The 14,542-nt window shown below is 38.7% G+C and overlaps 1 protein-coding gene across 1 annotated transcript; it reads left to right on the top strand.

Moving 5' to 3' along the window:
* The first annotated feature begins 248 nt into the window (after positions 1-248).
* On the top strand, positions 249-14,068 carry pias4b (protein inhibitor of activated STAT, 4b). The gene is made up of 11 exons (XM_077222162.1): positions 249-570; positions 2,270-2,591; positions 3,966-4,050; positions 5,932-5,973; positions 6,065-6,155; positions 7,221-7,346; positions 9,744-9,849; positions 10,455-10,528; positions 10,701-10,861; positions 11,861-11,988; positions 13,660-14,068. The coding sequence occupies exons 1-11, from the start codon at positions 544-546 to the stop codon at positions 13,842-13,844; spliced, it is 1,347 nt and encodes a 448-aa protein (XP_077078277.1). The 5' UTR covers positions 249-543; the 3' UTR covers positions 13,845-14,068.
* The last annotated feature ends 474 nt before the right edge of the window (positions 14,069-14,542 follow it).

Raw genomic sequence — 14,542 nt, 5'->3', positions numbered from 1 at the left:
TTTGTGATCAGAATTTATGCTTGACACTAAAGTATGTTAAAATTCTTTGAAATTGCGTTAAAAACACGGGAATAGGCTACACTTCAAAATCAAAGCGGTTTATTATGCATACCACTGTATAAAACTGGTGAAATATTCGTTTTTAATCTGTGATCCATGAAATCTGCATGAATCTGTCGACATCTGCTGGAAAACCAGGTAAAACTATCTGTGCGCGTGCACGCGCGCGCGTCCCCAGTTGAACCTGTTCCAGTCGAACGATCCTAATCTCTGCAAGAGGCGAGTGAGCCAGACCAACTCATCTTGTTTTTCAATTAAACAGAAAAGTGTGATTAATTTTTAAAGCAGATCAAAGTGTTTACTTTATAATAAATTTAATTATTCGTTTTACACGCATTGTAAATAATTTACAAGCATGCACTACACGTCACGTGACTCAGACTTTGAATGATGAAGCATCCGCTTTGATCCTGAATAACAGTTAACTTTTTTCGCTTCACGGTAAACATTTTCCTTTTTAATATTTCCCAGTTCTGCGTGAATATGTCCACGGATGTTTTGGAAGCTACAGTAAGTAGATTCATTTTACATTTTTTCATTAATTAAAATGAAACGCGGGCCTTGATTGTGTTAGCTCGTTCATTTTGTGTGTAAAAAATTGTTTTTAGCCCTCTACTTGCATTGTTGCACTGTTGGGTAACAAATGAAACATTAAAACTAATATATACACACTGTAAAACTGACAAACCACACTGTAAGACGAAAGCCATTATATTATGAAGGTAGATTCATAGTGTTCTTGTATTTTCATACAAGTCTAGTTTTCATATTGTATTTTAATTTTATACAGTTTATTAATTACAATTTCGTTAGCCAAAGCAAAGCTTTGAGATGTCTTGCCATTCCCATTTTTTCTGTTTCATGCGTGTTATGTTTTATAATCGTTTTACTGCTGAAATTCTGCTGGCAAGGCGAGTTTATTTATACAACACATTTCATACACTATGGCAACTCAAAGTCCTTTACACAGAAAGGAATTAAAATAATCACAAAATAAAAGCAAGGAAAATTAAAACTTTTATAAAAAGAATTAAAATAGATATATGATAAAATGAATTAAAAGAGTAAAAGGATGATACATAGATAAACTTCTCATCAGGCAAAACACCGGCGTATTTTTCACAGCTCCCAGTTTTTATCTGCGATTACACTGTCAGGACATTAAACAGCCTATAATATAGTTTTAATACAGATATGTTTTACATACCATCAAGATCTTACACAGAAAATTAAATGGGGAAACAATAAACCCTCACTGAGAATAATAATTGAAATTCATCTTCTCCCTTGTGCATCAATTAAATAAAGTTACGCATACATAAACATGTCAAAAAACTGAATCTTGGGAGCACAGACTTAAGTTTGTTATCGTTTTAAAGAAGAGCCGTAGCAGATTATAGCTGAAGTAAAACACAATTAATACATAAATCCAAAAAAAAGTTATATAGGTTTAAATTCATGAAAATTATTTATGAACATTATTTTATATAAAATATATATTTTATGAAACATGTTGAACTCCAACATTTATATAAGATTTTTTTTGGGGCGCAGTAACAGATTTTCCCCACTGGTTTCCAGCAAAACTCCACTGGTCACACAGTGACTGGATTTTAGATTTGCAGTTGAGTTTTTCCTCTCTCAAATATTAACACAAACACACACACATTTTTTTTTTAGTACACATACAAACCACACTCAGACATCCATACCAACACCCCCACACAAATATCGTTGCATAATTTATCCAATTGGCTCTATAATATACCGAAGCAGAAAACAGGAATAAAGTGAGTATTTGCTTTATAGGCCAAACCTGGAAAAATTGCACCATTTGATAAAAAATTTAAAAATTTACAATTTGAAGCCTTGCCAACAGAATGAAAGCCTCTTAACAAAGATTGCATCATTTTATAGTTAAATGGCCCTGGGATTAAAAATTGCAGTTTTAATGGGTTTCAATGGGGCCATTTTAGTCGCGAAGGCGCTGAGTGGGAGTATTTTGTGTAGTTAGTGCAAAATAGATTTTTTAAAGGAAATGGCGGTGAAATAGTAAAATTACAATAAAAATACACACCTGTGCCAAATTTTATGCAGTTAGCATTAACACAGGCAAAGTGATTTAAAAAAAAAACTGAAAAAACCAAAAATGTCCACAAGGACGCACAAAATCCCAGTGTAAATTCCTCGGTCTCTCCGTGTCCCACAGGTGATGCTGGAGGTGTTTCGGGTCACAGATCTCCGTGTTGTCCTCTCTAAGATGGGCAAGAGTCGAGTCGGGCTGAAGAAGGAGCTGCTGAAGCGAGTGTCCGATCTCCTGCTGAACGAGTGCACTCCTGAGCTTCTGTCCTTCATCCGAGAGCTTCACACACTCCGACAGCGCTCCCGAGACTCGAGGACCAAGCCCAGTCCTGTCCACATCATCTCCATGCCGGAGTGTGTGTCGCCCGTATCTGTGTGTGAGGAAACACAGATGATCAAACTGCCCTTCTATCACACGCTGGACACCGTCCTCACCCCGACGCCTCTGGGTATGATGATGATGATGATGATGATGATGATGATGATGCGTAATGGTTTTAATCATGCATTCAGTTTTTAGGATCTCATATTAATAAGGATTAACCCTTGTTGTAGTATGGAACATGAGTTTATGTAACATACTTGTCCCTATTCAAATAAACTTAAACTTATTAGGGGTGTAACAATATATCGCAATACAAAAATGCCACAATGTGGATAGTTCACCCAAAATTAAAATTACTGGGCGTTACTGTGAGTTTTAGTGTCAGTACTACATTAAACTACTATATTTAATATATAACAATGCAATGGAGGAATATTTGTGTGTCCTGTTAATGCCAAATGTCTGATGTTACCAGTAATAAGTGGTTTTCATTATTGTTAATATATCTAGTCAGTGAAAGAGTGCAAGCGTATTCGTCTAAAATAATTGTGTATTTTCAGCTTCTGATCATGAATATTGTTATTCTGGTGTCTCTATTGTCCTGCATTGGGTTTCCAGCACCGAGTCCAAGACTATTCATTTACAGCCATAATGTAATATCAAATTTAGCATTTTAATCAACAGTTCATTTTTTGTTAACCTTTTATCATATGTCTTGTAGTATCGCAATAATTTTCAGATGACTCTCATGTTTGATTCACATTGATTCGAATGACTCTCGTGTTTGATTCACATTGATTCGAATGACTCGTGTTTGATTCACGTTGATTCGGACGACTCTCATGTTTGATTCACATTGATTCGGATGAATCTCATGTTTGATTCACATTGATTCGAATGACTCTCGTGTTTGATTCACGTTGATTCGGATGACTCGTGTTTGATTCACATTGATTCGAATGACTCTCGTGTTTGATTCACATTGATTCAGATGATTCTTGTGTTAAATTCACATTGATTCGGATGACTCTTCTGTTTGATTCATATTGATTCGGATGACTCTCGTGTTTGATTCATATTGATTCGGATGACTCTTGTGTTTGATTCACATTGATTCGGATGACTCTTGTGTTTGATTCACATTGATTCAAATGACTCTCGTGTTTGATTCATAATTGACTAGGATGACTCTCGTGTTTGATTCATAATTGACTCGGATGACTCTCGTATTTGATTCATAATTGACTCGGATGACTCATGTTTGATTCACGTTGATTCGGATAACTCTTGTGTTTGATTCACATTGATTCGGATGACTCTCGTGTTTGATTCACATTGATTCGGATGACTCTCGTGTTTGATTCACATTGACATTCACATTGATTTGCAGATTTACTATAAATTAAGTAATCAAACCTATTCCTTAATTCAGATAAATTTTAACCTAAATTCTTGATGTTGAAAACATACATTAGTGTGTATTTTCTCATGTTTTCAGTGCCCACGTGTGGAGGAATCATGCAAATCTCAGATTTCTTGATTCATCTCAATGCGAATCAACAGACTCAGATCAAGAAGAGCCGGTGAGTTTCTCTCGTCTTCATTCATTCATCTGAACATTAATGGACAGTGTTGTGCTGATGTTTGTAGTGAGGGATGTCGATATTGTGTGATAAACTGTATACGTTCATTGCAGAAATAGATCTGCAAGTTTTTTGTTCTTTTTTAACATTTTTTGCAGCATATCTTGACTGCAAAATTGGTTTTCTCTCTTAGTATTTGTCTCTTGGTTTTCATTACAAATATATAAACATTCTTAAATCAAGAAACATTTACTGGAGAAGCAAAATAAAGTAAGATATTAATTGTTTCCTGAAAAATGTATCCAAATAAAGTGTTTATGCTTTTATGCAAAAAAACATGGGGTCAGAAAATAATCTGTTTTTCTCTCTAAAATAAATCGATTTTTCTGACCCCACTGACAGATATTGTTTCTTGTTTTATGCAATTTTTTTTATACATTTTTCAGAAAGTTTAAGTTATTTTACTTCTCAAACAAATGTATTTTGATTTAAGAGCGTTCAGATATTTGTCCTGAAAACTAGACAAAAATACTGAGGACGAACATCATTTTTGCAGTATTTGGGGTTATAAAATTTAAATGCATTTTCAAATTTCAGTAACTTTACAAAAGATCACTTTTGGGCACATCTGTTTATTATTTTCCTAAAAGAGTGATGCATGCAATGCAGAATTCAAATGAAAAGAAAACTGAACCAAATGTGCATTTTAAAAATGGTTAATGGTTCTGAAAAGATAAACCAGAGTGAGTCGATTCGCGAGGAAGTGAGTTGAATGACCAATTGAGTCCATGATTCAGACTGATGACTCTTGTCACATAGATTCGGATTTCTCTTATGTTTGATTCAGATGACTCTCATGGTTGATTCCCATCGATCGGATGACTTTCGTGTTTGATTCACATAGATTCGGATGACTCGTGTTTGATTATGTTGATTCGGATGACTCGTAATTGATTAGCATTGATTCGGATGACTTTCGTGTTTGATTCACATAGATTCGGATGACTCGTGTTTGATTATGTTAATTCAGATGTCTCTCGTGATTGATTCACATAGATTCGGATGACTCGTGTTTGATTATGTTGATTCAGATGACTCTCGTGATTGATTCACGTTGATTTGGATGACTTTCGTGTTTGATTCATGTTGATTCAGATGTCTCTCGTGTTTGTTTCACATTGATTCGGATGACTCGTGTTTGATTCATGTTGATTTGGATGACTCTCGTGTTTGATTCAGATGACTCTTGTGATTGATTCACGTTGATTTAGATGATTCGTGATTGATTCACATTAATTCAGATGACTTTCGTGTTTGATTCATGTTGATTCAGATGTCTCTCGTGTTTGATTCACATAGATTCGGATGACTCGTGTTTGATTATGTTGATTCAGATGACTCTGGTGATTGATTCACATTGATTCGGATGACTTTCGTGTTTGATTCATGTTGATTCGGATGACTCGTGTTTGATTCAAATGACTCTCGTGATTGATTCACGTTGATTTAGATGACTCTCGTGATTGATTCACGTTGATTTAGATGACTCGAGATTGATTCACATTTATTCGGATGACTCGTGATTGATTCACATTGATTCAGGTGACTCTCGGGATTGATTCACGTTGATTCAGATGACTCTCGTGATTGATTCACGTTGATTCAGATGACTCTCGTGATTGATTCACGTTGATTCAGATGACTCTCGTGATTGATTCACGTTGATTCAGATGACTCTCGTGATTGATTCTCCTCTTAGTCTGACCATGTTTACAGCTTCTGCGCCTCGTATTGTATTTGATCACAGTGTCCTCAGTATAATTGTTTTATTATAACTTGTGTTCTTGAGATATTTTAAAGCTTTTTTCTTCTTTCCTTTAGGACGTCTCAGTCTGGCTCGAAGTCTGTTCGGGTGGTGCTCAGGTGAATCTTTACTGCAGAAGAATAAAATAAATGACATGTATTGCTGTTCAACCGCATTTATTCTGAAAATGTTGTTAAATGTGTCTTTCAGGATTTGTTACAGCGAGAGTGTCGGTGTTGAAGAAGATCAGTATCCACCGAACATCAGTGTTTTAGTTAATCACGTGAACTGTCCTGTACAGGTGACGTATGGCAGATAAAGTATTAGATGCTTGACAACAAAAAGGTGCTGTTAACTTCAAATCTTCTGCATCACATGTTGCCAGGCCAAGTTTACATATAAATAATCATATCCTGTGATTCCAGTTGTCTGGACAGTGTTAAAAGGCATTGAAGTTTTGAACCATTGTTGGTTTTTAGTAGTTTTCCTCACTTGTTAGTTATCACAGTTGCCAAGACATTAATTTAATGTCCTCATTCATTTAATGTCCTCATTCATTTATACTGTTTAAAATGTTTTTAACACAGGTGATAAAGAGAAAGCTCAGTTCAAAGTTCATCTTGAGTAGCTTTTCCGTAAATGTATAAAGTGCATTCAGTTTCATAAAAATAAATACAACACACCATCATGATAACATAAAATTATGCAAGAAAACAACATTAGATGTAACATAAAAACACTACTGTGCATAATTGATAAGAAAACAACCCAGAATACCCTAGCAACCACCCAGAATACCCTAGCAACCAGCCAGAATACCTTAGCAACCTCCTTCCAATCACCCAGAACACCCTAGCAACACCCTAGCAACACCATAGCGAACACCCTAGCAACACCATAGCAACCACCCTAGCAAGACCATAGCAACCACCCTGAACACCCAGCAACGCCTTAGCAACACCCTTGCAACCACCCAGAACACCCTAGAAATCACCTAGCAACCACCCAGAACACCCTAGCAATGCCCTAGCCACCACATGAACAACATGAATAAGTTATATCTCAGCACCAGAACATCGTACAGACATGTTTGTTGGCTCGTATGCAAATCGTGTACCACACCCTAGCAACCGAGTGGCGAGTTGCCCCTTCAAGCACCAGTCACATTTTCTTCAGGAAATGTACATTCTAGTTATTATTATTATGGTGCTTTTTAACTTCCAAACACTGTAAATTTAACTGTAGGCTATTTTAAATGTCCTGTCCAGTTTTTCACTGTGTAGTAAGGTAAGCATTTTTACACTCTTTTACTGTAGGATTTTTTACAGTGTAGTTTAATTTAGTCAAATTTTTATGTTGTTTGCAGTGTTCCTATTCATCCGATAAAATGGGGACTGAACCTTCTCGTCCGTGTTGTCCGATCGACATCACACCCGAGCTGTACGTTTCATTCACAAACCGTTTCTCAGTGATGTGGGGAAACTTCGGCAAGGTACGTCTGTCTTACAGAATGAATCCCACATTATAATATTCATGAGGAGGCGTGTCTATTCATTTGAGTGATGGGGAGTGTTTGGGAAACATGTTTAAAAATCGACGCACTCAAAGTCCCCCTGTGGTGAAAATCCAGCTTTTAATGTTGTTTATATGTCTATGTGGTGTTTTTAATATGCTTTAAGACAATCCATGTGTAAATTCATAAGTCGACAGCATTGCTGAGTATTTTCTCCTTAAAACTGCAGTGAACCAAAGACAGTCTCAAAAACACGCTTTGAAATCGCTGGTGTTTCTGACGTCACAAACTATCTTGTAACCAGGGATGTAGTGGAGGCTAAACGCACCTAAACGCCGTAGGCGCACCTCCCAAAATTCGGAAATAGCGTTTACCGAATTTTTAATTTGAAGAGGGAGTTTCAGACTTTTTTTTTTTAATTACACTTATTTCGCCTAAATGTATGCTCACTCATTGCATTTTTACAATGGGGTAATTTTGTTCTTAAGAATTTACACAACACAAGGAAGCTTGGTTTCAATCTTTGAATTAAATTGAAAAAGTAGCTCAAATAAATACAATAGAATAAAGATACCAATAAAGAGAAAAGTTCTGCTTAGGTCTAACACTAGTATTCAGAAATACTACAGAGACTGAATAAAGTAATCAAATGTAAAATAACACTGGGTAGTATTTTAGTCCTGACTAAATTAAATACACAGGCTATTAATCCTGATTCCTTAAAATGAAAGCTATGTTTTGTTGTTTTGACAACCAAATTAATGACAGACACATATGGGTAACACATCTCTCTTAAATATTTTTGTCCTCTCTGTTTTGTCATTTAGTAAACTTTATAGATTTCAACCATATATTATTCCTTCTTGAGTCTCTTTAACAAGACCTTAGATTAATGTATGAATTGAATAGTGATTGTGTGACCTATGATGAGGGAACAACCAGTGATACCCTTAGTGGTACCATCACATGATAGCCTATAGCGATGTCAACAGGATACACATACACCGGTAGGCAGTGGCCCACCTTACAGGGTGACCACATCGTGGTCCACCAGAATTTATAGTTTACCCACCTCTTATTTTACCACCACACCTCTGCTTGTAAGTTGTAACCAATCAGATCAACGTGTGGGCAGGCTTCAGCATATCATTAAAGCAGCACAGAGATTTTTTTACCTTAAAATAATGTTTCCAAAATGGTTTCAGTGGTTCATCAAGTCGTGACCTGGTGAAATGCACTTATGCCACAGCTTTGCGGTCCTTTATCTGATATATCCACGCTATGTAAGATTGCCAGATCGGGTCGCGTTTCTGTAGTTCTAATGAGACATAAGAAAACTACAAATTTGACTTGCTTTACGGCAAGCGTTACAATTGCTACAATTGCTCGTTTGTGATGTCGCAATACATCATACTTTCATAAAATCATGCATCATACTCTACCTTGTCTGTGGCCATTGTTGATTCGAAAGCCGGTGCTGATAAACAGAGAGCGTGTGCGTGCGCGTGCGACAGTCGGCTGTGGTAGGATAAATTATTTACGACAGCGGTAATGGACAATTCCGCTTCCAACCTGTAGGGCGACCGCAGAGGAAAAGTCACTTGGTGTTGCTTTAAATGTGCAGTCTGTAAGAATGACAGCTAGTGGTCGAAATAGGTATTGCAGTCCAAATTCTAAATATCAGAGATCGTCGTGGGTTGCCAGATTGAGGCCTCGCAACAGGGGTTTACACACTTTAAAGAGGAGACTCACACACTTTAAACTGATGAGTTGATTTATCCGCATTTTAATATGCTTTCGTTCATAGAGATTTTTAGATGGATACCGAGGCTTTTTAGGTTGAGTGGAATCTGCAATCTCTGACCCAGTTTGTTTGCTGGCTGTAATACGCTGTGTTTCCCGCCAACTGGCATCCCGGGAACCGACAGTGGGCGGAGTCACACAGACCAAAACAAAAACACACATTCCCACCTGGAATACACATTTTAAAGTGTTTTTCAGAGAAGCGAGTATGTGAACTTAGCATGTGTCCTAAATATCTGAAAACATATAGTATTTTTATGCTTTAGTAGAGTGAAAAAGTTACATACAGCACTTTACCTGTTCTCTGAAGCAGGGGAGTCTCGAGAAGCTGGGTTATCCTGGTATATTTATGCACAGCTGAGCTGGTAATGCAACCGCGGCGTTGAATAATTCAATTATTACGCTTATACTACAGTCACACCTCAAAACATTGTTCAGACGATATATTTCAAGACATTTGTCAGGTTATTTACTTATTTACTGGTGTCTGTGTTTGTGTGTGTGTAGAATTATTGTGTTTGTGTCTGTGTAGAATTAGAGTGTTTGTGTGTGTGTGTGTGTGTGTGTGTGTAGAATTACTGTGTGGCTGTGTATCTGGTGAGGCTGGTGTCGTCTCAGGAGTTGCTGGATGATCTGCGCAGGACCTCGGTGGAGCAGCAGGAGCTCTGCAGACGGAGAGGTGTGTGTGTGTGTGAGAGAGAGCAGGAGCTCTGCAGACGGAGAGGTGTGTGTGTGTGTGTGTGTGTGTGTGTGAGAGAGAGCAGGAGCTCTGCAGACGGAGAGGTGTGTGTGTGTGTGAGTGTGAGAGAGAGCAGGAGCTCTGCAGATAGAGAGGTGTGTGTGTGTGTGTGTGTGTGTGTGTGTGTGTGTGTGTGTGTGTGTGTGTGTGTGTGTGAGAGAGCAGGAGCTCTGCAGACGGAGAGGTGTGTGTGTGTGAGAGAGAGAGAGAGCAGGAGCTCTGCAGACGGAAAGGGGAAAGTGTGTGTGTGTGCGAGAGAGAGAGAGAGAGAGAGAGAGAGAGCGCAGGAGCTCTGCAGATGCCGAGGTGAAAAAGTGTGTGTGTGTGAGAGCAGGAGCTCTGCAGACGCTGAGGAGTGTGTGTGTGTGTGTGTGTGTGTGTGTGTGTGTGTGTGTGTGTGTGTGTGTGTGTGTGTGTGTGTGTGTGTGTGTGTGTGTGTGTGTCTATGTGTGAGTGTGTCTGTGTGAGTGTGTCTGTGTGAGTGTGTCTGTGTGAGTGTGTGTGAGTGACTTCTTCCAATTGATTAATTTATTTTTCGTTGATAGTTTCTGAAAAATTGTGCTCCGATCCAGAAAGTGAGATCACTACAACACGTCTACAAATATCACTGATTTGTCCAGTAAGTAGGAATAATAAATATTTCAGAAGCAAAATGTTATTTCCACTACTTATGAATGACATGATGTATGTTTGATAGTAAAGACCTGCATATATAAGTCAAGTGAGGTGACCTTTAATGTAGCACTTGAGCAGCTTCACATGATGAACAGGAATCTGCATGTGTTTCTAAGCTAGTAAAGATGCGCATGAGCGTTCCCTGTCGGGCCCGAGGATGTTCTCACCTGCAGTGCTTCGACGCTTCTTTCTATCTTCAAATGAACGAGAGGAAGCCCCGCTGGATCTGCCCCGTGTGCCACAGACACGCCCCGTATGATGCGCTGCGAATCGACAGGTAATCATCCGTGCAACCACACATTCCCTGCGCTGCTACCATAGACAGTATAAGAAGTGGACAGAGCATCTCATTGGAACTCAGTTGAAGCCCATTTTTTAGCGATTTTTGAGCACTTCCGTTCCTGACGCGCAGACTCAAACAGACTCAAACTAAGCTTGATGACGTGAGCAGCCTGTCTGACAGACGTAAATCTTCTGGTAGCTGTGCGTGAAAATTGCCAACGTTAATCACTTCATATGTATATACTTGCCACATAACGAATTATTTCCAATTCCCCAAAAACGTTGTTGAAATATTTTGTCCCGTTGCTTTTATGGACTCATTATCTATGGGCTTCTCCCTTGACGGGACGTCCCCCCCGATTGCCTGCGAGCTTCTCCTCCTGTCTATACGGTAATGTCTCTACTGTGCGACATAATAGTCGCGTGGTTATGACGCAATCGTTAGCCTGTTTTTAACAAAAATGGCTTCTACTGGGCCATAACGTAAGATACAAAGTAATGGAGCCTTTTATACATTGTCGTGTTTATTTAGAAATAAATAATGGACAAATGAAGTCTTTGGACGCCTCAGATGTAAAGTTATTCGCTGTCAAAGTGACGCCAAAATGAATGGGAGTGAATGGAATGCTAACAGCAGGTGAAGTTCTGCTACAATGGCGGCTCCCGCGAGGCTTCAGTTTCCGGCTGATGGATTACACTCTTGGCTGCTACTGATTTTCTTGCATGTTTGCTGCCATCTAGAGGCGAAATAATGTATTTAAAGGATTAGTTGTTCGCCTCAAAAATGAAAATGTCCTAATAATTTACTCATCCCAATGCCATCCAAGATATCCATGTCTTTCTTTCCTGCCAAAGAAATGAGCGCCAAGGTTGAACATTTTTTAACTGTCGGCGACCGGTAAAAGAATTGGAAAAATACGGCAGCCGCGTGACAAAACGCTTTGGTGGACACAGGGCTTTTATGTAGTGTTTTTATCTTTGCTCTTGTCTGTAGTGTGCTGTGTGAAGTTCTTGAGAGTTGTGGCGAGGACGTGGAGGAGATCGAGTTTCTGTCTGACAGCACCTGGAGAGCCGTGAGACATGACAAACACAACGAGTCTGATCCACTTCCTCTCAAACACAGTGAGATCATATAGAGATTCATTATATCGACTTGAGAAAGACATTCTGATCTACTAATAGAGAAACATGCAATAGGATATCAATATTATTATTATGAAACTATATTTTATAGATGCTATCTATCTATCTATCTATCTATCTATCTATCTATCTATCTATCTATGGTACTCAGGATGGTTGCTAGGGTGTTGTTATGTGGTTGCTAGGTAATTTTGGATGTTGATGGATGGATGGATAGATGACAAACAGATAGATAGATGGACTATATCCATCCATCTGTCATTCTGTCCATAATTCCTTCCATCCTTCCTTCCGTCCGTCCTTCCATCCGTCCGTCCTTCCTTCCATCCGTCCGTCCTTCCTTCCATCTATCCATCCGTCCATCCTTCCTTCCTTTCATCCATCCATCATTCAATCATCCTTCCATCAATCCATCCTTCCTTCCATCCATCCATCCATCCATAATTCCATCCATCCTTCCGTCCTTCCTTCCATCCGTCCATCCATAATTCCTTCCGTCCTTCCATCCATCCTTCCATCTATCCTTCCTTCCATCCATCCATCCATCCGTCCTTCCTTCCATCCATCCTTCCAACCTTCCTTCCTTCCGTTCTTCCTTCCATCCTACCGTCCTTCCATCCTTCCTTCCATCCATCCATAATTCCTTCCATCCATCCATAATTCCTTCCATCCATCATTCTGTCCATCCTACCATCCATCCATCCTTCCGTCCTTCCATCCATCCTTCCATCCTTCCGTCCGTCCGTCCGTCCATAATTCCTTCCATCCATCATTCTGTCCATCCTACCGTCCATCCATCCTTCCTTCCATCCTTCCGTCCGTCCATCCATAATTCCTTCCATCCATCATTCTGTCCATCCTTCCGTCCTTCCATCCATCCTTACATCCTTCCGTCCGTCCGTCCATAATTCCTTCCATCCATCATTCTGTCCATTCATCCTTCCTTCCATCCATCCATCCTTCCGTCCTTCCTTCCATCCTACCGTCCATCCTTCTTTCCATCCTTCCTTCCATCCTTCCTTCCGTCCGTCCATCCATAATTCCTTCCATCTATCATTCTGTCCATCCTTCCATCCTACTGTCCATCCATTCATCCTTCCGTCCATCCATCCATCTATCCTTCCTTCCTTCCATCCGTCCATCCATAATTCCTTCCATCCATCATTCTGTCCATTCATCCTTCCTTCCATCCATCCTTCCGTCCTTCCTTCCATCCTATCGTCCATCCTTCCTTCCATCCTTCCTTCCGTCCGTCCATCCATAATTCCTTCCATCTATCATTCTGTCCATCCTTCCACCCTACTGTCCATCCATTCTTCCTTCCGTCCATCCATCCATCTATCCTTCCTTCCTTCCATCCGTCCATCCATAATTTCTTCCATCCATCCATCCTTCCGTCCATCCTTCAATCCATCAACATCCAAAACACCGTAGCAAGTACCCTAGCAACTGCATAACACCCTAGTAACCATCCCGAGTACCCTAGCAACTGCATAGCTACACTCTAACAAACCTCCTAGTAATCACACACCCTTCAAAGCTTTTAAAACTACTTCAAACTCTCTGGTCCGGTTTCTCAGTGTCTACTTTCTGTATTTTGTGAGCTTGTGATCGAGAGGAAAGGTCTGATGTGTGATTTTTCCATGATAGAAGGAAGTTCTAAGCCAGTGGAAAGCGTCATCGTGGATCTGACTCAGTTTTCCTCTGACGATGAAGAATTCCAGAAAGAGGAGACCGTTTCTACACATCTAGAAGACAAAAGTGTACATTTTAGAAAATCTGGCATAGTTAAAACTTCTGGACCCAAACGAAAAACCAAGGTCAAAAACTATTAACTGAGTAACAGTACTTTTTTTTTATGAAGCATGTTTTTTTTTATTTAATTTTTTTACAAATTTCCATATTTATTCATTACTTTGCCAAATGTTTTTAGCATATATAAGGCTGAAAGACAAACTGATAACTGACGTGAACCATTTGTCATTTAATTTCGTTGGGTGTGTTTTTCTTTGTTGTAAATCTTATTTGTGGTGGCAATAAAGTTTCATTATGTGATGAATTTATGAAATGAGACTCAAAGCACTTGTAAAATCATTGTAACCTCACATTTTATATTGTTTGGATCAAAATTGTACATTTGAATTAACAAAGCATTTGCAGCTGACCTGCAATGTGTGCAAATAAAGAGAATAAAACATTAGTATATACAATAAATTCAGTAAACCTATTAAAACAGCATAAAATAAATGTTTTATTCTCCTGTTTTAGTTTAGCAATTTAAATTCAGTGAGCTTCCTTGTAATGACAAAAACTACATATATTGACAAGAGCAAGATAAGTTAAATAAAATGCCATTAATGCAAATAGAGTACATAAAAAATAATCAAATAAAACGATCAACGAAATAAAATTATATTACGGGGAAAAATTATATTTTAAAAACTATAGTATGGCGTAGTAAAAATACATTGGTAAAAGAAATGTATTTTATTGTTTATTATTAAGTAATTTCGATTTCAAAGCACAAAAGCTC

The sequence above is a fragment of the Siphateles boraxobius genome, unplaced genomic scaffold (assembly GCF_051911475.1).
Source record: "Siphateles boraxobius isolate OS27281-9 unplaced genomic scaffold, OSU_SipBor_1 86, whole genome shotgun sequence".
NCBI classification, from domain to species: domain Eukaryota; kingdom Metazoa; phylum Chordata; class Actinopteri; order Cypriniformes; family Leuciscidae; genus Siphateles; species Siphateles boraxobius.
Note: the sequence above shows the minus strand (reverse complement) of the source record. Positions and strands in the feature narration are given on the sequence as shown.